The sequence below is a fragment of the Rhododendron vialii genome, chromosome 5a (assembly GCF_030253575.1).
Source record: "Rhododendron vialii isolate Sample 1 chromosome 5a, ASM3025357v1".
Classification (NCBI taxonomy): Eukaryota; Viridiplantae; Streptophyta; class Magnoliopsida; order Ericales; family Ericaceae; genus Rhododendron; species Rhododendron vialii.
In genome coordinates, this window is record NC_080561.1 from 33,460,835 (window position 1) to 33,482,784 (window position 21,950).

Below are 21,950 nucleotides of genomic sequence, written 5' to 3' on the forward strand. Positions count from 1 at the left end.
CAGACAAGTATGAACACTTGACGCAGTAATTCTAGATTAATAGGGACACAGACACAGTGGGAGACATGACACCTATGTGATGAACATATGAATATTAGATCACAAATACCGGACTTGGCCCCAAATGGCACTCAATCAACCTACGCAAAATGACTATCTTGCCATTGGGCTCATAAATACTGAAAATCCATAGACAACCAACACTGCTAAGTAACAAAGATTCCTATCGGCTATGTCATTATTGCGAAAGAGGGGGAGGAAGCAGATGAAAAATAACACAAAATATGTCAAAATAACACGAAGACAATAATTCCATTAACAAAACAAATTTTGGCGCTTACGCATAGGTTCTCATATTAGGCTGCACGCGTTTGTGGTCTTCAATCATCATGCCAAGTAACTCAGCAACATCCTGTACCCTATATGTCAGCACATCCACGCCCCAACAGAAAACGTGTTATACCAAAACAACCAATTGGAATAGAAATTGTTGGCAACATTACCATATCCAAACAGTAAATTCAACCACAAGTCACATAGAAAACAAATGGACTAGAGTAACAGATGGTGGTAGCATTCACATTAAACAAGCAATGGTTCGAAAGTAGGCACGGTAAGCAGGCATCCATGACCCAAATAGTGGTTCTGATAAGAACGCCCACTTTCATAGAGCCTAAGAAGTAAGAATCCATTGCCTTCCCCTAGTAGCCATATCTGTAATCTGTAACCTATCCATTTACTCCTTGCAGAAGTTGTATACTCTTGTAATAGGAAATGTCACAGGAATCTGCTTCATATCAATATGTGAAGTCCATTTGCAAAAGAATGCATAGGTTAATAGCATACATGTGTGGACATGACACATTTTTCGTAATTGGTACATATTCTGGAAACAAGAGAGCAAAGCAATACACTGCATACACTCGGACCATTACGGAGTCCCGACAAAAAGCCCACACAGAGAAGTTATGATTGAAGCTGAATATGAGCAGTAATCAGCTTAATTCCAGCTTAGTGAAGTTACGGTACAGTTAATTGGTCAACCTGAACTGCAGCTGCCAATTTATGCGACTGACCCCATCCCCAAAAGAAGTAAACGAATAAATAAACAAACAAATACACAATAGTGGTGCTAATAAAACATGGTTAACAAGAAAACATCATTATAGTCAGACATGCGCCACAAAACTCACCTATCATATTCATCAGCTCTTGTATATGCTTGGATAACCCAATTATATGAATCTGCATCCGGTTTCATATAGTCTGCCAACCAAAAGTCTACAATCAATAAACCACTAGATGACGTCGAAAGTAAATAAAGCCAGATAAGTTGTACAGCAGATTGACCTCTCTAATCTCATTGGCGTCTCGTAAACTGTACCACTATCTCAAAAAAATAAAATAAAATAAGGGTGAAACAAGATTCAAAGAAATTGGTCAAACTGTGGTAGATGCTAATGAGCCTACAGATTAGCCTAAATAGTGGTAGATGCTCATTTGCACTAGAATGAAGCAAAAGAAGAAACGAATAGATGTACTGCCAATATGCAACGACAACGACAAACGATTTCCTGGCATTAGAAGTCGACAAGAGTTTGTTAGCGTCAACCCTTGACGATTGAATTGGTCAACAGGGAAGTGTTATCGAACAAGGTTGACATTTAGGTATATATACACTACGGACGGGGGGGGTGGGGGTGGTGAATTACAATTTCAGAGGCCAACAATTAGCAGTGATTATTACCAGGAACTTAGTGATTGATAAGACAAGTCTTAGATATTTGTTCATAAATCATTACCTTGAAAATCAAAATCAAAATAAATCGTAACGCTATCACCCATTACATAATGGTGGTAACGGCCCGTCACGGCTTTAACCAACAGAATACCCCAAAATCAGTAATTTTCAAACATGTCTCAACAAAATCAAGAGCAAATGACCACTATTTCACCTAGAAATCTACTTTTTTTACTGGGAATTGGAGCATCTTCTCAAATAATAAAAGTGTCTTCATTAAAAACCATGGGCTCTACACAAGCCTCCCCTCTGGAGTGTCACACATACCAAATATAAATTTAAATGAAATTGCAAAACGTGGTGAGTTTTGAGGGAGGGAGCAACAAATAGAGGAGAATCAACGAGCAGGGTTGGTGGATTGGAAATTGGCATGTAGGAGTTTAGAATTTTCAATTTTCTTCCTTGGAGAGATTACACCACAATCAAATTACAATGTCCTTGAACTTACCAAAGGAAAATCTACACAACTTAGCATAAAACATTGACCATTTTTCTTATGTTACTGTAGAATTTTTAGAAAGAAAAAAACAATGTCTGCAGGTACCGCTATCGTTACGCTACAACTGTTACATCCCTAACCACGCATTGCAGGTAGCGTTATGGAAACCGATACCAATATTTCAAACCTTGCTCCATGGCCCAAACACAATTTTTTAATACCATTAAAATCCTTCGTTCTGATTGGGTGGAGATTTTTTTTTCAATGAGTTGACATATTTCTTAGATGCTAGTGGCACGTAATGGAAAAGCTGAAAGAACACAAAGGCATGTTCTTAATACCCCCACATCGCTTCTTATCTCTTCATCTGTTCCCGAAGTCATTAGTCATTTGGGTGAGCCTGATCTTACAACAATTTATTTCTTTAATCGTTTGTCCTCTCCTTTCCTTTCTTGGATCTCACCCTATAAAAAACTGTACGGCCAAGCTCCAATTACTCTTAATACGAGTTTTTGATTGAACATGGTGTGCCGTGCTTCCTAGGCAAGAGAGTACTAAGCTTAGGGCACACTCTCCTCTATGTATTCTTCGTGGGTATGGCAATATTCAAAAGCAATATAGATCTTATAGTCCAGTCACAAAAAAGTTGCATGTTGTTGTTTGGGGAAAAGTTTGTAGGGTGTTAATTAACGCTAACACAAATAATCTTTATTCATATTAAAAGATAACTCATAACACGGCTTAGCTAACCAATGTGGGACAACGACCAAGACTAACGATATTCTAACACTCCCCTTCAAGCTGGAGAGTAGATATCAAAAAGTCTCAGCTTGTTACATAACAACTCTAACCGTGGCTTGAACAATGATTTAGTAAACATGTCAGCCAACTAAACATTGGTGGATACAAAAGGAGTAGCTATCACACCACTAGTTAACTTTTCCCGCACAAGATGACAATCCACTTCAATATGTTTAGTTCTTTCATGAAAAACTGGATTTGATGCAATGTGAATGCATCAATGTGAATTTCAGGTATTCCACAAAAGGGGAAATTGTAACCTTCTCCATATTCCATATTCTCAAAAGTGGTAAAAGCGATTTCAGGTATTCCACAAGTAGCCTACAAAACCAAGAAAAGAGATCAATTTGTTGTTAAGTAATATTCCATATTCTCAAAAGTGGTAAAAGCGATTTCAGGTATTCCACAAGTAGCCTACAAAACCAAGAAAAGAGATTAATTTGTTGTTACAAGTAAAAAGGTGTAATTAAACAAAATGGTTGCAAATCAAGTAGTTGCTGAAATTCACAAACATCACTATCCACACCATAAGCTCTGGTCCACTATAAGTAGGCCACAACAGAAACCACAAGATTAAGTCAGCCATTGCCAAAAGTTTAAACAATCTCATATGATGCTAGAAAACTTTCTATAAATGTGAGAAACAATATTAAATAGTGCTCATGTACCAGCAAAGTGATGTTATATTAATACCTTCATTCATGGTCATATTTGCTAGCAATTATTCAGGTGATGCGGGCCATGCGGCTAAGAAGCACAAACGGGTCTATTGGCCTCACGTATCCACGTTCGCACGACAAGACACGAGTGCCAAAATACATTTCCAATTTTTTTTTATATTTTTTGTATATCGGACACGTTGGGCACACGCAAGGGACATTATCAGGTTGGAGTGCAATGTAAAAAAGTAAGACCATGATAAAAATTGTCCTTGATGTTTGATATCTTTATGGTGGTAATAGTATGTGGCTTTGTATCCTAATTTGATACTAATGGGATCTTGTAATATACTTTGTATTTTATAATCGTGTAATATAAATTCTCAATGGATCCCTATTGCGTTTGTGTCCTAATAGTTTTAAAACCAACATACACAAGTGTCAGTGTCGGGTCTGTTGAATAGCTTGATATACATTTTTGGGCACATTTCCTAACAACTTACGCTTATGGGACTACTAATAACTTAACAGGGTCGGGTCACATATCTGCATTGGTGCTTCTTAGTAGAGCTATCCTCCTCTCCTTAAGGAAGTTTTCAGTTCTTGGTAAGCGAGAATTCGAGATTGTAGGGTTTCAGAGGCCTTACAGATTGTCCAAATGGTTGAGAGCGCTTGACAAGAAAGTATTGATAGGTGCCTGAATTTGCTAAACCAGAAGATGCCTTGTTAAGGCTTTCTTCCCTTGTGAGCTTGTTTATTTCTTCGCTCCTTGTTTTTCTTTATCAAGGCGGCACTGACTATAATTTTATTTCGGACCTGGCAGTTCCTAATGCTTTACATTTTACTCTAATTGTAATGAACTAACTTTTGGCTGTGGTTCTTGCTGCTGCTATTGCCACTGGTGCTACTGTACTACAGTTGTCGTTGCACACTGTATTACTATTATATGTTATGTAAGTAGCTTATACCGTCTCGTTTTTCTGTAATGAATAGTTTGCTTGAATACTCGATATCAATACATATTGGAGAAAAATGTATGTTTTCGTAATGCCACATCCTAAATGACCTCCGATGGCTCCATGCATACGTTTGGATTAACTAGTGCATATTCCTGTAATATAAATACAGGATTTCACAAACATACAACCATGGTAATATAAATACAGGATTTCACAAACATACAACCATGGTTAAAGTTTGTCATTCCCGATGACTGAATCTCTCTCTCTCTCTCTCTCTCTCTCTCTCTCTCTCTCTCTCTCTCTCTCTCTCTCTCTCTCTCTCTCTCTCTCTCTCTCTCTCTCTCTCTCTCTCTCTCTCTCTCATGTATCAAGCTAAATTATGTATTATGTATGGAGTAAATAAGGGTGCAGAAAAACAAGATAGATCTCTCTCTCTCTCTCTCTCTCTCTCTCTCTCTCTCTCTCTCTCTCTCTCTCTCTCTCTCTCTCTCTCTCTCTCTCTCTCTCTCTCTCTCTCTCTCTCTCTCTCTCTCTCTCTCTCTCACACACAAATGGCATGCTAAATTATGTATATTAATGGAGAAAAAAGGGTGCGGAAAACAAGACAGGAATTTTCAATGACACTGTAGACCAATCAAAGTGATGCAGCCCAATTTGGTAGTGCATTTGTTTCGGGTACAAAATGTCGCGGGTTCAAATCCTGTCATCCCTACCTATTACTTCAGAATGGAACTGAAGGTTCCATCGTTCCGGTTTATGCCCAAAACGAGATGTACCGGCCAGTATGGCCTGGTATGATATGGTATTAACAGCCCCATCTCTGTGACTTTTCAGCCATGGAACACTGATTAGGAAGCATGAAACCATTCAGTGTAAGTCGTCGACAGAAAGGGAAGGGTCAGAAGCAGTTGTCCAAATGAAGAAAAGATGCCTCTGTCAAGACACTTAACTTCCAAATAGTCTTTCAAGGAAAAGAAGTCCCTTGCTCACGAATGAGAAATGGAGATAAGGATTTCGTTTAAATCTCACACATACATCCTCCATCATATTGCTTCATCAATATCCTCATAAATCTACAGTCAATAAAGAAGCTTAAGATACTCATCGACAACCCAAACTCCAAACCCTGAATAGCCCAAATAACACTGTTTCCCAAAACCATTTTCCATTTGGATATCCTCACTAAACCAACATAAAACATTTTTCATATTATAATATATCAAGCAAGTTTAGAAAAGCCTCCAAAAAGGGAATGACCATCCCTTGTGAATCACATTCCAGAGCCCAAGCCTTCAAAAAAACCTTACTTTTCCAGTTTTCCTTACAGACCCAACCTCCCACCCTTTCACATATCCATTGCCATCCAACATCACTTGATTAAATTTCCTAAGGTGCTGAATAATGAAACTGCCTCCTCCAGAATATCTAGCCTATTACATGTTGGGCAGCATGCCTCAGTTTCACCTGATTCGTTGTGCCAGCAATCATCATTTTCTGCTATAGCACCAGTATAGTCCATAGTTGTCAACGGCAAAAGGCGCACCGAGACGCAAAGTCTTGTTGGGCCGGAGGCCAGAGGGGCAAGGTGAGGCGCATGCCTTTTTGAAGCGAGGTGCACCTATGTGGAAAAAACATAGGGAAAATACCATACACTAATATTTCAAATAATAAGCACTAAACCAATGAGAGAGACAACTGAGAGGAGAGACCATCAACTGAGAGAGACGAATGAGATGAGAGGAGAGGAGAGACGACTGATGCAGGAGACGATAGATTGACACAGGAGACGAGATCGATGAGTTCGATGAGTTCAATCAGTAGCTGGGCTTCATCATCTTCTCGGTCGCTGAGTTCTCTCAAGTTGGCTGAGAGAGATAGATGAGAGAAATATTGTAGACCAGGATACGATCGATGGACCCTTTTGTTGTGTTTGAGATCTGAAGGCCAAGGTAATAATTATAAACTACACAACAAAATCCTAGGGCTGAGATCGATTTTGAAAGAAGCGCGCCTTTTTGCGCCTCGTCACCTTTTCGCGCCTAGTCTACCCTGTTAAAGTCACCTCGCCTGGGTACATGCAAGGCGCTAGGGTTGCGCCTCGCCTAGGCATCGCCTTTGACAACTAGGGTATAGTCATTGCAAATAATGTTAAAGACTCCACTTGATTAACTTAGCTAAACCCATAATGTTTCCCACCAATAACATTTGCTAATAGAAGCAGCAACTTGAAAGTGAGTCTACAAACTCAATTACATAAACCAGGTAATCAACAAAAGAACGAAGGACAAGAAATGAATTCTAAGGCACATAGACAACTAATGCAAGAGGAACCTCAGAAAAAGAAATCTGAGAAATAAAAAGAACTGCAACTGATTTACCTGAACGCTTAAAAGACAATTAAAATGAAATGTTGTCGCCATCCGCCCAGCTGCCTCCATTTCATAAGCTATGGTCAAAGCATTTTCGTGATCCCCAACTTTACAGTCCTCCTCAATCAGAAGATCATACATTTCATCAGTAGCTCTCAGTCCACCCTCAGCACCCTTCAGAAACACTTTGTTGGCATCTTCCAGATGATTGCTTCTAACAAGTTCCTCTGGATACATTTACAGATATCAACTTATGTCATATTATAGAAGTGCACGAGACATAAATGTAGGCATTCAAAATGTTCTTGGAACACCATACCAACAAGCACCAACCAAGCTTGGCGGATGTCAAAGCGCAGCTTTTCCATTGCTGCAAGAATTTCCATGCCTCTAATAGCACGACCTTTAGAACCGAACAAGCGAATCAAAGCGATAAATGTTTCATGGAGAGGACGAAGGCCTTCACTCAACTCCCTCCTCAATGCATGCATCTGCATTTAGGTAGCAATGCACAAAAGAGTATATACCAAGATACACCCATACAATACAGCACAAAAATAGTTGAATTTGATAACTAAACTACTGGCTCGAATGTGAAAGCGATATTGGTTAACTAAAAATCTACAAGGGTACTATTTTTGGTTTTATGTTTACATTTGAAAATCGAAAGCCTCATAACTAACTTTTAGCTCTAGAAATGTCAGATTTGTGCATGACTTCATTTTTTAAACCTGTAAATTCATTCAATTTTTCTTTTAGGCTTCAACTAGTTGCAATTCAAGTTTGTCAATCCATCTCCAGCTCTGTGTTGTCAAACAGCACTGATCCATCCCTGTAGTTAATCACAATTCCACATGACACTACATGCCAGTTACCGTAAGATAATTGTATATATATATGCTCTAGAAATGTCAGATGTGTGCTGATATCATTATTCGAGTTTGGTTTGATGTTTAAATATGCTCTAACTTGGCTTGTTTATGAGAAAGGAGCTCTAATCGACCCAAACAAGAACCAATTTTGGGTAGCTTTATCATTTTAGCCATCACTAGCCGAGCAGTAGTTTGTTGGAGGTCAGTCAGAAAGCTTAACGAGCTTCAAGAAGAAGTTCAAGCTTAGTTTATGTACTAGAGGATAGGCACACCCATCTGTGTGCACTTTTTTAGGATGGTGGAGATAGTGGAGCGGCGGTTATGGAGGTGGTTTTAAATTGATTACTATTTTGCTCATAACAATTAGTTAATGGCAAGTTAAAAATAGTCATAATAATTAATTTTTAGAGCTGCAACTATGGAAATCACTTTTTTGAAGGGGCTTGAAAAAGGGAGACACCAAACAGATGCTCACCCTTTATATATATTAGATAGATAGATAGATAAATAGATGTAACAAACCGAACTTGAGCTCGAACTAGAGCAGTTTGGTTCGTTTATCGAGCTGAGCTGAGCCGAGCTTTGTAGGGTTCGAGCTCAGCTTGTATAGTAAACAAGCCTAAAACTCGAGCCTGGCTAATTTACTTAATGAGCCTCTTTAATGAGCTGGGCCTATAAATCGAGCTGAGCATTTGCGAGCCAAGCTGATCTTTTGAATGTTAATCTCGGCTCGTGGCTCGTTGCTAAACGAGCCGAGCCTTAACAAGCCAAGCCATGAGCTGCTTGCAAGCACTAAAATTATCGGCACTACTTAGGAGGGAGGGTGGGGGAACGGAAAACTCACGGCACCGTCGTCGTCACCGACGAGGACATTGGAGACGACCAAGCCGTGGAAGGAGCGCGGGCCGGGGGTGAGTCCGGCGGCGGTCATGTCGTAAATGACCTGGGAAACCCCGTGGACGTCGCGGTTGCGAGCGCGCTCCATCAGCTCTTCCATGAAGACCAGCCTCAGCCCTTTCTCGGCGCTCGACACGGCCGCCATCATCGCGGCCGCCGCGTCGCCGTCGTCGTCCTTGCCGGGCTTCTGTCTCCTCCTGCTCCTGCTCCTGCTGGTCCTCCTAGCCGGCGACGACACCGCCGCCAATGCGAACACCGCCACCGCATTTCGCGGGCTCGGAAGTAATGGGAAGGTTGTGGAGGAAAGAGGAGGAGAGAGGTAGGGTAATTTTAATGGGGAATGTGAAGAGGTTGTTAAGAAGTTTGACATTCTTTTCAGTTTTGGAGTAACAGAAGGGGGAGCTAGAGTGGATAAACAAAGTAGAATTTGGCTCTTTAAACAGAGGGGGCAGTCCCCTTTCCAAATTAAAAATTAAAAATCATTTGCAACCCACTATTTTCCCCATGAGAAAATCTTATTTATGGTGTTTTCATAAATAGGATTTATAGAACTCAATCTCGCAAGTTCAAAAGAATTTTGGACGGTTTGGATTGAAAACAAACTATTACTGTTAAAAGATATTTATTACAGGTAATAGTTTAAAAGCATATTTCAACTATTGATTGCTGAAACGGACGGATGTGATTGCGCGGTTCACGAAGCCTCCATGAATAAGCCAATCTTTTTCTACACAGACCAAAATATCCTAATGCGTAATGACTAAATCGCCCTTACAATATTCTAGACACAACCCACGCACTTAAAACTTTCAAAAAAAAAAATTCTCCCCACTACTCTACATATACAACCCATCATTTTTCCCCCTTCTCCCCTGACGTATTAGCTTCAAAATTTTGGCCCTTCTTCCTCTCGCTCTCCATCATCTCTTATAAGCTTCTTAATTCCTCCCATGGTCATCTTAATCTCAATAGAACTGGTGAGGATTGAATCTTGTATCAGTGGAAGTTTCCTCTCCTTCCATTTAAAATGAAAATGTTGGCACATTTCAAGGTTTTCTAGCAATTGATGGTATACAAATGGAAATAGAATAAATTATTATTTTTAAGCTTGTAACGCCCCGATATTTTAAACGAATATCAGCAGCATAAATTATTATTTTTCGAAAAAAATTTCTTTAGTCAATCAAATAAACACAGAAGTATCAACATAGGGATTTTTTTATTTCAACTCAAATTGAAAATACAAAATTTTTATTTAAAGGTAAACATTGGTCTGACAAGCATTGAGCCGACTTCTCATGAAAGATACTGACTCAAAATATATATATATATATATATATATATATATATATATATTTAACCTTAATAAAATCTGGCAATTTATTGAAATAACTTCAGAGCGACTCTAGTCTTGATATAGATCGCAAGCATACTCGGTCTCCGCCCCTAGTATTCTTCTTGTGTCAAACTGCTCCACCATTGAAACCTGCATACTCTGGTAAATTGATCGCCAAAGCAACCGATTTACCAGGATACAAACGTATCCGTGAGTGATAATTCACTCAGTAGAATAATCCTAACCCTACTAACCCCTTACTTTACAGCTAAGCAGCTTTATCACAATTCATATGAAAATTTCATAATAGAACGACAAGCATTAAATAAATAAATCCATTAGCAAGCCTTTAATTTAATTTCTTTTGAATCTCACATTTCATAATCATACTTGCACCATAGTATCCATCACTTTTTCAAACTCAAAATTCCGTTAAACATATTTCAAACGTTCTGCTACCTTCAATATCACGGGGTATTAGTAGACTATCCACACAATTCTTGGTCCATCAGGCTGCCCTCAAGGTCCTGCTAGGCTACCCTCAATACCTGAGGTCCTACCAGGCTACCCCTGAGGTCCTGCTTGGCCACCCTCACAATTCTAGGTCCATCAGGCTGCCCTTAAGGTCCTACTAGGCTACCCTCAATACCTGAGGTCCTGCTTGGCCACCCTCACAATTCTAGGTCCATCAGGCTACCCTCAAGGTTCTGCTAGGCTACCCTCAATATCTGAGGTCTTGCCAGGCTACCCCTGAGGTCCTGCTTGGCCACCCTAGCTACACCGAGTCTTTCAGGCTACCCTCAAGGTCCTGTCAGGCTACCCTCAATACCCTGAGGTCCTGCTAGGCTACCCCTGAGGTCTTGTTAAGCCCACAACTTTCATCTATTTTTCCTTTTTCATTAACCATAACAACATCGACATAATTTCTCATTGAAATCACCAAACGAATCTAAGTCCGACCCAACAATACAACAATCATGAATCCATAATAATATAATCAGTAAACATGATATATTTTAATGGGAAAGCAAACATAGCAATTGGTACTGTGCGAGTAAGTAAAGCACGTACAGTTTCATAATTGGGCCAATGCCCTTAATTTATTAAATAAATGAGAAATTTTATCAAATAAATAATTTAACTAGTAATCCTTCATCATTCTATTTATTTATTATAAGAATCATATTCAATTAACACTAAACTAAGGCAACTCAATTATTTTCATTATCGTTCATATATAACACGTAAGTTAAAACCACCCAAACGCATCTCTTGGGGCCAAAATTATAAATTCAAGAAGTCCAGGGGGATAACTGTAATTGTTGTGCCATTTGTTTTAAAACTTCCAACTGGTGAACAGTTTCAAAAACGTGATTAGCAATCACGGTTAATAACAGAGCAGTGTCTTCTCGGAAAAATCTGGGTTTTGTTCGTTCAATTTCAATTTCGAATCTTTTCGATTCTAATAATAAAAACTAACCTCTTAGTACATTAATATACTTAGGGAGAAGTAGGAGAAGGATTATAATACCTTTAATCCGGACAAGGCGATTCAGTGGAGTCCGGTGAGTTTTCGTTTGGTGGCGAAAGATTGATATTCTAGCAGCAACTTACGGCTGGAATAACTTGACCAAACATCTACCGTTTTGGATGATTCTTGTGTCTCTCGCGAAGATCTTGAAACGCTCTACGACTTTCATGAAGAAGTCTAAGCCCGAAAACCAATCTAAGTAGTAGAAAAATGGAAGTTTAGAAGGATCGCTAAATCTGCCTGGAAATCAGAATCCGAGAATTTTACCTAACTTTGAATGGCGATAACTCTATCAATTCTTGACCGTTTTGGGCGATTCTTGAGTCGAAATTGAAGCTCTCGACGCCCTCTACAACTATTGTGAAGAAACTTAGGCCTAAAAACGACAGCAACTACGAGGAAACAGGCTATGAATAGAGGGACGTGATATGGACGAAAATCGAAATGGTGTGATCCCTCTTTTCTTTTCTTTTTTTTTTTTTTTGTTTTTGTAGAGGACCAGGAGTGTTGTATTGTAAGAGAGAAGAGAGGTATTTATAGAGGAGAAGTATAGAGGTGGTGGAATTCGGGAGGAGAGAGATATATAGTTTCAATAGAATTCTAATTAGCGTTTAGATACGAAGGATAAGGGATGAATGTATATCTCTAAAGTATAATATGTTTCGAATACGATTTTTTTTGTAATATCAAATATACACATAATAATGTAATTTGATTAATAAATCTAACTAATTATTGAATTAGTTTTAACATTTCAAATTTGTATTAAAAAAAAATAGGGCAAAAATCCGGGTCGTTACAAAGCTAGTCATTCCACTTTCAAGGCAAAATCAAAAGTTGACCGTCTTAAACGCCGAAATCTATCACATAAAACTTACAATCCGAGCAAGCTATTACCGATTCCCAGTGGTACGATCCCGGTCTTACCAGATATTATGCTGACAATAATCTAGCCCTACGCCTGAGGTTTTCAACCTTATTTGAAGGCTAGGTCTTTGGCTAAGCAAGGGGCATAGAGACAAGGGTGGGCAACCGACCCCACTGGCTACCAAATTTTCATAGAGATGGGTATAATTTTTATCCAATTTTTACTAATTTGACCTCTCTTTAAATTCATTTTGGCCCCAGCTCATATAAGGATTTTGTACTTAGGGAAAAAATGAGTCAAAATAGAATCTCCACCCATAAAATTCCCACACGTAGCGCTAGTTTTGTTCGTTCTTCAAAACAAATCAAGGGTTTCGTTCAGAGGCGGAGCATTTTTCGGCTATAAAGATTGTAAAGAGTAGGCTTAGAAATCGAATGTGTGACCAATTGATGCATGATAATTTGGTTGTGCATATAGAGAAAGATGTTTTTGAAACCATTACAAATGAGGCTATCATCCATTGCTTCCAAAGTATGAAAAATCGTCGAGGTCAATTGTAAATCGAAACTGCATTTTATTATTAATATATATCTACTTTTTGATTAACTAGTTAATTCTAATTGTTTCTTTCAATTAGCAATTAGAAAAATTAATTACACATAGTTCAAATTTTCGATCCCACTTCTCAAAAATCCTGACTCCGCCACTAGGGCCTGTTATATTTGGGGTTCATGTACTGGGTAGAGCCTGTCATAATTTGCCACACAATTAATAATCTTGTTTGCCTTCTCAGATGGACGGAATGGATCCCAGGGTTGACGAGGTCTAGCGTTTGAAAATACGTCCATAATACTCCTTCATTTCCATTTTTTTTTTTATGACATTTGACTTGAATATTGGTTTGTATGAATTTTTAAAGCTGGTACCACAGTGCAAGATTTTCAGATGAAATGACCTTTTTTCACTCTTGTTATTAGGCAATTATGATCTACTTGTGTTAATAGCTGATTATAAACTGTTTATTTTGTGCAAAGAAAGTTTTTAGGCTGAATAATGACATGCTTTCCATTGTTGCATATATCATTTTGATTAGCACATAGTTCATAAGTAATTAATCTAGATATCACATTATTGGGTTATAACAATTGAATCGTGACAAAACCGGTCTGTAGGAAATCAGCCCGCCTGAGTACAATCTAAAATTTTAGATGAAGCTCGATCACTAAAATTTTAGACTGTCTGATTTCCTACAGACTGGTTTTGTCACGATTCACTTGGTTTGTTACAAACAAAAAAATAAGCCACTTAGGCCCGTTTGGATGCGGGATAAGAATTGGGGGTATTAGTTAATAAGGGGATTAAATAGTAGGTTGTTTGGATGGGATATTAGAGAAGGGGGATTAAATATTACTTTGTTTGGATGGAGGATTAATAGGGGGTATAAGGAAGGGTGGATGATGTAAAAAGCTATCAAATGACCTTTTTGCCCTTGTGCAGTCCCTAAATTAATTATGTATTACGTTTTATGTATAATTGCAAATTTAATTATTCTTTCACAATTTAAGCCGTAATAATTTATTTTACTAATAAGTTAGTTAATTTAATAAGTATCAAAAATTATAATTTGTTTTTTTTAAAGCGTTTTATTTTATAATTTCGTTTATTTTGGATCAAAGGCAAGCAATAATTTTGTTTTTTTTAAGCACAGTGGATGGGTGGGGTTGCATGGGCACACATGCACTGAATAATTTTTCCTAGTCCTTTTTTAGGGTGGGTTCTTGAACTCAAAAAAAGCTCTTAAAAAAAGAAGGCAATTTCAAGCTAAAAAATGAGGGGCTTATTGAAATCTAAAAATATGCACTATGGATCTTGTTTGAAAGATCTCATTGAGATCTTTATACGATGCAAAAAAATTAAAAAATTATTTTTCATTTACATTATTTTTTAATTTGAAAATGTGAAATAAGCTACTTATTTTTCAAGAAGGTTAGTGGAACGGGGCCTTACTCTCCTAATCTCCTTGTTACCGTCGTAGAGAGAGAGAGTGAGAGAGAACGACGGAAGAAGAAGAAAAAGAAGAAGAAGCGCAATAGCAGCAGCCCAGTTCGTCTTCAATCGTCGGCGACCCCTCGTCGTCGTCACTGTACGCCCCCCTCTCTCTCTCTCTCTATTTTCCATTTTCCCCAATCTGGGATTGCATGTGTGTGATAAAGAGGTCTACAGAAATAGGAGGTTGGGGGTGAGGGAAGGGGAATAAAGAGGGGTAGAATCGTCAAATTTTGAGGAGATTAGGGGTATAACTTAGTTTGTTAATTTAGGTTGAGTGAAAGTGAAACTTGTGATTCGAATTTTTGTTTTGGAGACTTACGATTTGGTACTTTCTCCCCCTCACACAGCTCCTTTCGAATTATCGCGTTGGTAGCCAATATAGCAACCGGTTGAGTTGCTCTAATATGCAAATTAAGAAGAATTCATAAATAAATAAATAAAAACAAGAAACAAGATATTCTATTTATTGACAACAAGCAAGAATTTCAACAACACTTCCCAGCATTTTAATCGAGCATTGCTGCTCAATTTGCTGCTGTATACCTAGCACCGATCCAAAAAAAGTCCAAATTAAAAACCGAAAAGAAAGAGGCGGCATCACACGGTACCTCTTGCAAACACACATTCAAAAGTATCAGACACTTGACGAAAGAGAAAACACAAATGAGGACAATCGATCAGGCGCGATTTTCCTTGAATAATGAGACATATTATTTTGTTGGATTGATGATCATTTTGTCTGTTCATGCCATGGAGTCCAAGGCCATGATGGTGCTGAGGTTCATCGGGTACATGTACCTGGTGGAGCCCGACATGATCGTCTGCACGATATACCTGTTAGCCCTCTCGGATGGATGGAACGGGTCCCAGAACGCGTACAAGTCTCTGTTCGGGCACAGGTTGGATGCGGCTGTGCAGAGCCCGAGACCATTGTACGGCCCCTGCCCGCAACATGCTATCTTGGATGTCACGAACCCATAGGCTTGAGGGTTGCTGATGAAATCGTTGTGCGATTCCCGAGCGTTAACCGCGACGAAGACGTTGGACCCGATTCTTCTGTTGAGGTTGTTGATGATCTGGATCATTTGTGGGTTGAACAGGGCTGCTGCTCTTTGGAGTTCCGGTATGCATTCCCCATTTCTGCTGCCGCGCATCGCCAGTTCAGCCGGGACACAGCCCAATGGTCCTGTACCCGTCACCAGCACCCTCCGCGCCCCCAAGTCATAAAGTCTCTGCATCCACCACGTACCCGTTTATATATGCACTAAAATTTCGCCATTAACAGAAATAGCTTTTCATTATCATTTTTCTATATGGCTCCGTTTGTTTCAACGTAAAATATTTTACATTGAAACAAACGGAGCCTATATGTATATAGGTTCACATTCACATATTCAATATTAACGTTGAACCTAAGACTAAAAACTCACTTAATAATTACGAGAGCCCTATTTCTTCAGTAGTATTGTTGTATGTGATCAGTCACATTGAACACAAGACTAAATGAACTTGAAACAAGCACTCATCCACATGGACAAGTTTGCAATTGTTCTCATGTGGACCCAATATTGTTTGACATGAACTATTAGATGAAGTGTTTAGTATTAAGTCATGAGTGATATACTAACTGTCATCCTAAATGTGATACACAATTTTATTTGATATCTTAGGGTGTTCTTGTCAAATTACAACTGGTACTAATTTTTGGAAGACCAATCTTCGGTCTTCTTGTTCACTAGCGAATGATCGTTCAAAGTCGAGCAAAGCTTTAATTATATGAATTAACCCCACAAAAATTGATACCGCCGAAAAAGTTTCGAGTACGAGATCTATAAGATGAAATAATCCTAAATCCAAGTGTTGACCAAGAAGTTAATGTGGTACATAATCATTATATATCATCCTCCTGATTCATTATATATCATCTTTTTAATTATGTCTTCTCCAAATCACTTTCACTCGCATGATTCACAAATCACTTTCTCTCTAATTAAAATATGTTTTCGTACTAATAGAATATTAGAATGTCTCATGATAATAACATGAGATTTATTTGACAATAATTAAACACTATAATAAAGTTCTGACAGATAGAGACACATACTAGTTTCTTTTATGTCCACATGCATGCATGCAGGAGTTGTGTGTCTCTTAAATGTGGAGTGTAAAAGCCCAACCAGCTAGGAAAGGGTACCGTCCTTTCCACCTACTTTCCTGTGACTTGTCAATGTAACAGCACCAACTTCTAATAATAAGAGTGATACCAATTATGCTGTCATTATTAACACCCTTTTTGACCACCGATGTGGTAGCTCAAGCGTTTGGAGCAGCTAACATACGGTTGTTTTCTTTTCACCGGTCTTGAGTTCGATACTTAAGATCGGTGGTCGATAGAGGGGTTTTTAATAAATTTAACTTGTACTTTGACAGGAGCCGGCCTGCTGATTGAGCCCGCGACGTGGCGACGGATCAATATTTTCCCTCTAGAACAGAAATGCTAGAGGGCCAGAAAATATCTATAACCTGACGGGGAAATATTTAGGTTTTGCTGAATTCCTTAGAATTGTAATTTTTCTTATTATCCGGACCGTAAAATTAGAGGAGAAATTTTCAGGTGCCGAGCGGCTACATACCACGTGGCGGTACCCGTCAGCGATCTCAACCGTCCGAATGTATTTTGGACGGCTCAGATTTTATTCCCTCTCTCTCTTCTTTTTCTCTCTCTAAAATCCAAACCGTCTAAAACACGTCTAAACGGCTACGATGGCCGACAGGGTACCACGTGTGTGGTACCCGCCCAGCACCCAAAAAGCTTCTCGTAAAATCGAATTGAAAAAGAGGGAAGAATAAAATTAACAGAAAAACGGGCTATTCATAAACACAAGACTCCCGCTTCTGTGCGATACATACGCGAAAAGGGTCAAATGTACGCAGTCTTATATCCGTAACTAGGTAGGATATAAATATACCTGTAAGACTTTCTGGTACTCGGAGATGACAAAGCGGACGTAGTCGGGGAGATTGTACTGGCGAGACCGAGCAGAGTAGGGCACCAAGAAGTAGTTGTTGACGAAGTCATTGCCTCCCAGTGTGATCAGCACAAGGGCTTGGCTCACCAGTCTATTTGCCTGCGCACTTCCTACCAGAGCGGTTAACCTTTGCTGGTATTGTTGAAAATATAGAAACTGTTGTGCTATTCTTATAATGTTTACCTGCACATGATCCAGAAAGCGGAAAATTTAAATATTCCCTCGCTGTATCGTTCCGATTTTATCGGATGTCCCGGGGTAATGAAAATTTATAAGTATTTTTCTCGACATTTTTCCAAGTGATTTAACGTTTCAGCTATTGTTGTCAATCTTGATCGATCAGTCATTCTCAACCACGTACTCCATCCGTTCCACAACGATAGTCTATTACCAATTTAGTTTATTCTTGCCATAAACGAAATAAAGCAATTCCAACCAATCATAGCCGTCTAAAAATGTTCTGGACGGTCCGGATTTTAATTTTCCGGAGAAACTTTAATTATTCTCCAGAAAAGTTTCATTAACATCTCGACCGTGGACTGTCACGATTGAGTGCTTTAAACACTTGTTTACAGCACCTCCGTAAATAAAATTTTCTCTTTAAAAAATTATGCATGGAAGTATTTTATTTTTCTATCTAAAACACGGACGACTTTTCGTAATCGACTATTGTAAAGAATGGAGGGAGTATGTAAAAAAACACGAAACAGTACAATTAACAGTAGAGAAGGAAAATTCAAGATTTCTGAATAAATTGCCTATAAAAAAAAAACAGTAGAGAAGGAAAATGAAGTGAAAAGAAGCTAATTTTCACTACCTCTTTTTTATTGACTCAAGAAAATGAATAGAATCTGTCACAAATTAGTTAAAAAAACAGAGAGTATTAGTCTGCTACGCGCAACACTTAAAAACACAACTCTGGACACAGCTGTGTACGAGACCGTTCGATGGACATGTGCCACACAACTCCGGACATAACTGTGTCCGAAACCATTCAATGCACATGGGTCCACATGCATGATCGGTTCTGAACGCAGTTGTGTCCGGAATTGTGTTCTAAAGTCGTGACTTCCTGAAATACAAACGGAGGAGAGTATGTGTGGGTCCGATGATGGTTTTTGAAACTTACAAACTGGATTCCGGTGTCGTTAAGAATACCAATTCCAGCAGAAGCAAAGTTGGCACCGACGAGTAGTCTCTGACCGGTAAGCTGCGGACTAAGGTACGGCAATGTTGTTTCTGCGCCAATATTTTGACCTGATGCAATCCATAAGCAGAATTACAATAAGAGAAAAATCTTTCCATATTTTTTTTTAAAGTTATTTGCGTGTATGTTTTAAGCGCCTATATTTAAACAGAGCTGATTCGATTGAAAATGTCCAGGCTACAAACGAGAGCAACCTCTATAGTCGTCTGATCACTTTTGTAAAACAAATACGAACGGACTTTGCAAAAGTTTAGAAAAAAACAAAATAATTTTAAAACATATGTATAATATTAATATTTTTTTTCTTTAATAAACTCTTTTGAAGTTTTGAAGTTCAAAAAATGTAAAGATAAAACAAAATACATACGAGTATTTTTCTAGGAACACATCCAAATTTACATCTCTCTCAAGTGATGGTGGGACCCTCATCTCAGTGTCGTGGTTCCGAACATACTAGTGAGAGAGATTGTAAGAATGGATATAATCATATACAATTGGATGTGTCCCTATCATTTTGAATACATAATGCTACAAACATAATTTTTAAACACAACGCCGGACACAAACATCTCCCGAGCCGTTGGATGTATATATGAACCCACATACATTAATCGGCTCCAGCCATAATCATGTCCGGAGTTGTGTTTTACTGATGTGTTTCTACCCTCTAGACTTTTTGATATGGTTTGATGCACTTGCTCCATTTATTGCACACACATGTACACAAAAATGTGAAATAAAATAGAAGTGTCCATTTTGGTCCCGAAAACGTTGATGCATGTCACGTGAGAACAATGAGTTTTCTAGGTGCTGTTATTGCTCTCTCTCTCTCTCTCTCTCTCTCTCTCTCTCTCTCTCTCTCTCTCCACATCCATGTTTCCAAAACAAAAAAACAAAAAAAACATCGGTGTTCATTTACTTATGCACGCATGCATTCCTTGACAAAAAAATGCATACTTTTTCAAAGCTTCCTAAAATGGCACCAAGTTTTTCTCAAATATTTGGATAACCTTAAATGACAACAAAATCAAAGGCAAGTTACGTTTTCAACATTTTTCTGCGGTCTTGTAGCAATGCACATTTTTCCGATAACTCGGGTGTTTGGGCCAATTTACTCGCACCACATGCATTCACTAGTGTACATGAAATCAATATGTAGTCAGCATACTGCATGTTTGCAAATTATAAAGGACGAAAGGAAGTAGAACGAGGTACTCAACTGATAAGATCGGGGATGTTATAGCCGTTAGAGAAGCGGCCGGTGGGTCGGTGCGTCGGGTAGTCAATGCCGTAAGGCGGTGAGTCGGCGCGGGCCGTGGTGGCCAGAAAGTTGTTGTTGCCGTTGTCGACGAGGGAGTCTCCGAACACGAAGAACGCACGCACCGCCTCGGCCTTAGGGACAGAGCATACCACCCCCAATGCAAGCCCCAGGACAATGACCCACACAAACTTAGGACCTGCCATTGCTAGGAAAGACCTTAACTCACAATTGCCAACTCTTCTTATGGTCTTTTTTCCCCTTTCTTTTTTGCTAGGAAAAAATGGAGGGCTTGGTCTTGGAGAGGAGTGGTGGTGTGCTTGGAAAATTATCAAGTGATGGGTTTTTATATTTGTAGAAAGATTAAAGACACACATGAGACTAAATTGATGAGTCCCAATGGACCACACAGAAATACAGAAAGCTTTTTGCCAGTACAATTAGTGGTTACACTATATTCAATTTGGGCAGTTGTTTGGCAGTGTGCAATAATTAAAACAACCTGTTCTATATACTCCCTTATGGCTAGGGTGACCTTAAAACCCAGTCTTTTTCCATCAACCCTAATACAAATATTTCAAATGATTGACAGTTTCTGCGGGTTGCTGATCTTTTTTTTCTCTCTCTGTGTTTTGTTTTTCGTTTTCTTTTGTTTTCGAGACCGGTGAGTTTCTTTGTAGTTTGTATTGTTTAGTTTAAAATATATAAGTTTCGCTTCGTGAAACAGAGAGTGCTACGACGATCACCACGCTATTTCCACTGCTTTTTTCCACCGCTCCATGCGGGGCCCATAAAAATATCCATAAATTTTAAAATATTTTTTATGTGGCCCTGTAAAAAATCAGCTCAATCGCATATCGGCAGGTATGTTCTCTGAATTTGTAGGCGCGAAACCGAGTAGTTGAGCAGTTTCACCCCTACGAATTCAAAAAATACATGCGATTGAGCTAATTTCTTTAGGGCCCCATAAAAAGTATTTTAAAATTTATGAATATTTTTCTGTGTTTTTGTAGGCCCAGAATAGGCCCCACATGGAACGGTAAAAAAGAGCAGAGGAAATGGTGCGGTGATCCTAGACTAGATGTTCCTAAAATGAAAACAAGGTTAAGGTGTATCTAAACTCTAAAGAGTCTAGACGTATTTGAAGAAAATGAAGATACTTTTCCTTTGCGTTTTTTAACATTATATACTTTAATTTTCTCGCATAATGCTAAGGAGAAAGCTATGAAACACATGGTATACCATATGTTTAAATTACGAGAATTTGTGATTTTCATTATGCTGATTTTTGGTTTTCTAATGCATATTTATGGTGCTAGTTATGACTTGTATTTTAAAATTTACCTGTTGAACAGGTCATTAGCAGGTTATTCATAATTAGAAAATATTGTTATTATGTAACCATAATTATTCGTACCAAAATCCATAATACTTGTATCCCAACCAAATATATGCGTACAATATCAAAAATTAAATAATGCTACCCATAAATGTTATAATAATACCATAAATTGGCATTATCTTATCACAATGAGTCGTACCAAATTTTTTTTTGACTCGTATGATATTCCATAACAAATCAAAAATTGTCGTACCAAAATCAACAATTGTTACACCCAAGCCAAAAATATTTTTAAAATATCACAAATTTTATAAAATAACCACAATTGTTATGACAACACCTAATATTGTCATTTTCTTACCACAATGTGTCGTATCAAAAGAAAACATATGTAAATACCACAAATTATGTAACAAATCACAATTGTTATGACAATACCATAAATTGACGTTTTCTTACTACAATGTGTCGTACCAAAGGAAATTGATTAAATATAATAAGACATGTCTAAAATACCACAAATTTAGTAA

General features: G+C 38.4%; 2 protein-coding genes across 2 annotated transcripts in view; both read right to left on the reverse strand.

Annotated features, from left to right (window-relative positions):
• The window catches only part of LOC131327259 (uncharacterized), a 32,507-nt gene extending 23,296 nt beyond the window's left edge, over nucleotides 1–9,211 (reverse strand). Inside the window, exons 1-6 of the mRNA XM_058360320.1 lie at nucleotides 8,748–9,211; nucleotides 7,351–7,522; nucleotides 7,041–7,258; nucleotides 3,302–3,362; nucleotides 1,194–1,266; nucleotides 342–419 (exon numbers count right to left, since the gene is read on the reverse strand). Of these exons, the coding sequence (XP_058216303.1) occupies nucleotides 342–419; nucleotides 1,194–1,266; nucleotides 3,302–3,362; nucleotides 7,041–7,258; nucleotides 7,351–7,522; nucleotides 8,748–9,170 (1,025 nt within the window). The 5' untranslated portion in view covers nucleotides 9,171–9,211. The remainder of the gene's footprint in view (nucleotides 1–341; nucleotides 420–1,193; nucleotides 1,267–3,301; nucleotides 3,363–7,040; nucleotides 7,259–7,350; nucleotides 7,523–8,747) is intronic.
• A 5,818-nt stretch (nucleotides 9,212–15,029) lies between these two features.
• LOC131327261 (GDSL esterase/lipase At5g33370-like) lies at nucleotides 15,030–20,601 on the reverse strand. The gene is made up of 4 exons (XM_058360321.1): nucleotides 20,041–20,601; nucleotides 18,743–18,870; nucleotides 17,554–17,796; nucleotides 15,030–15,816 (listed from the first exon to the last, which is right to left on the reverse strand). The coding sequence occupies exons 1-4, from the start codon at nucleotides 20,453–20,455 to the stop codon at nucleotides 15,328–15,330; spliced, it is 1,275 nt and encodes a 424-aa protein (XP_058216304.1). The 5' UTR covers nucleotides 20,456–20,601; the 3' UTR covers nucleotides 15,030–15,327.
• Nucleotides 20,602–21,950: the final 1,349 nt, after the last annotated feature.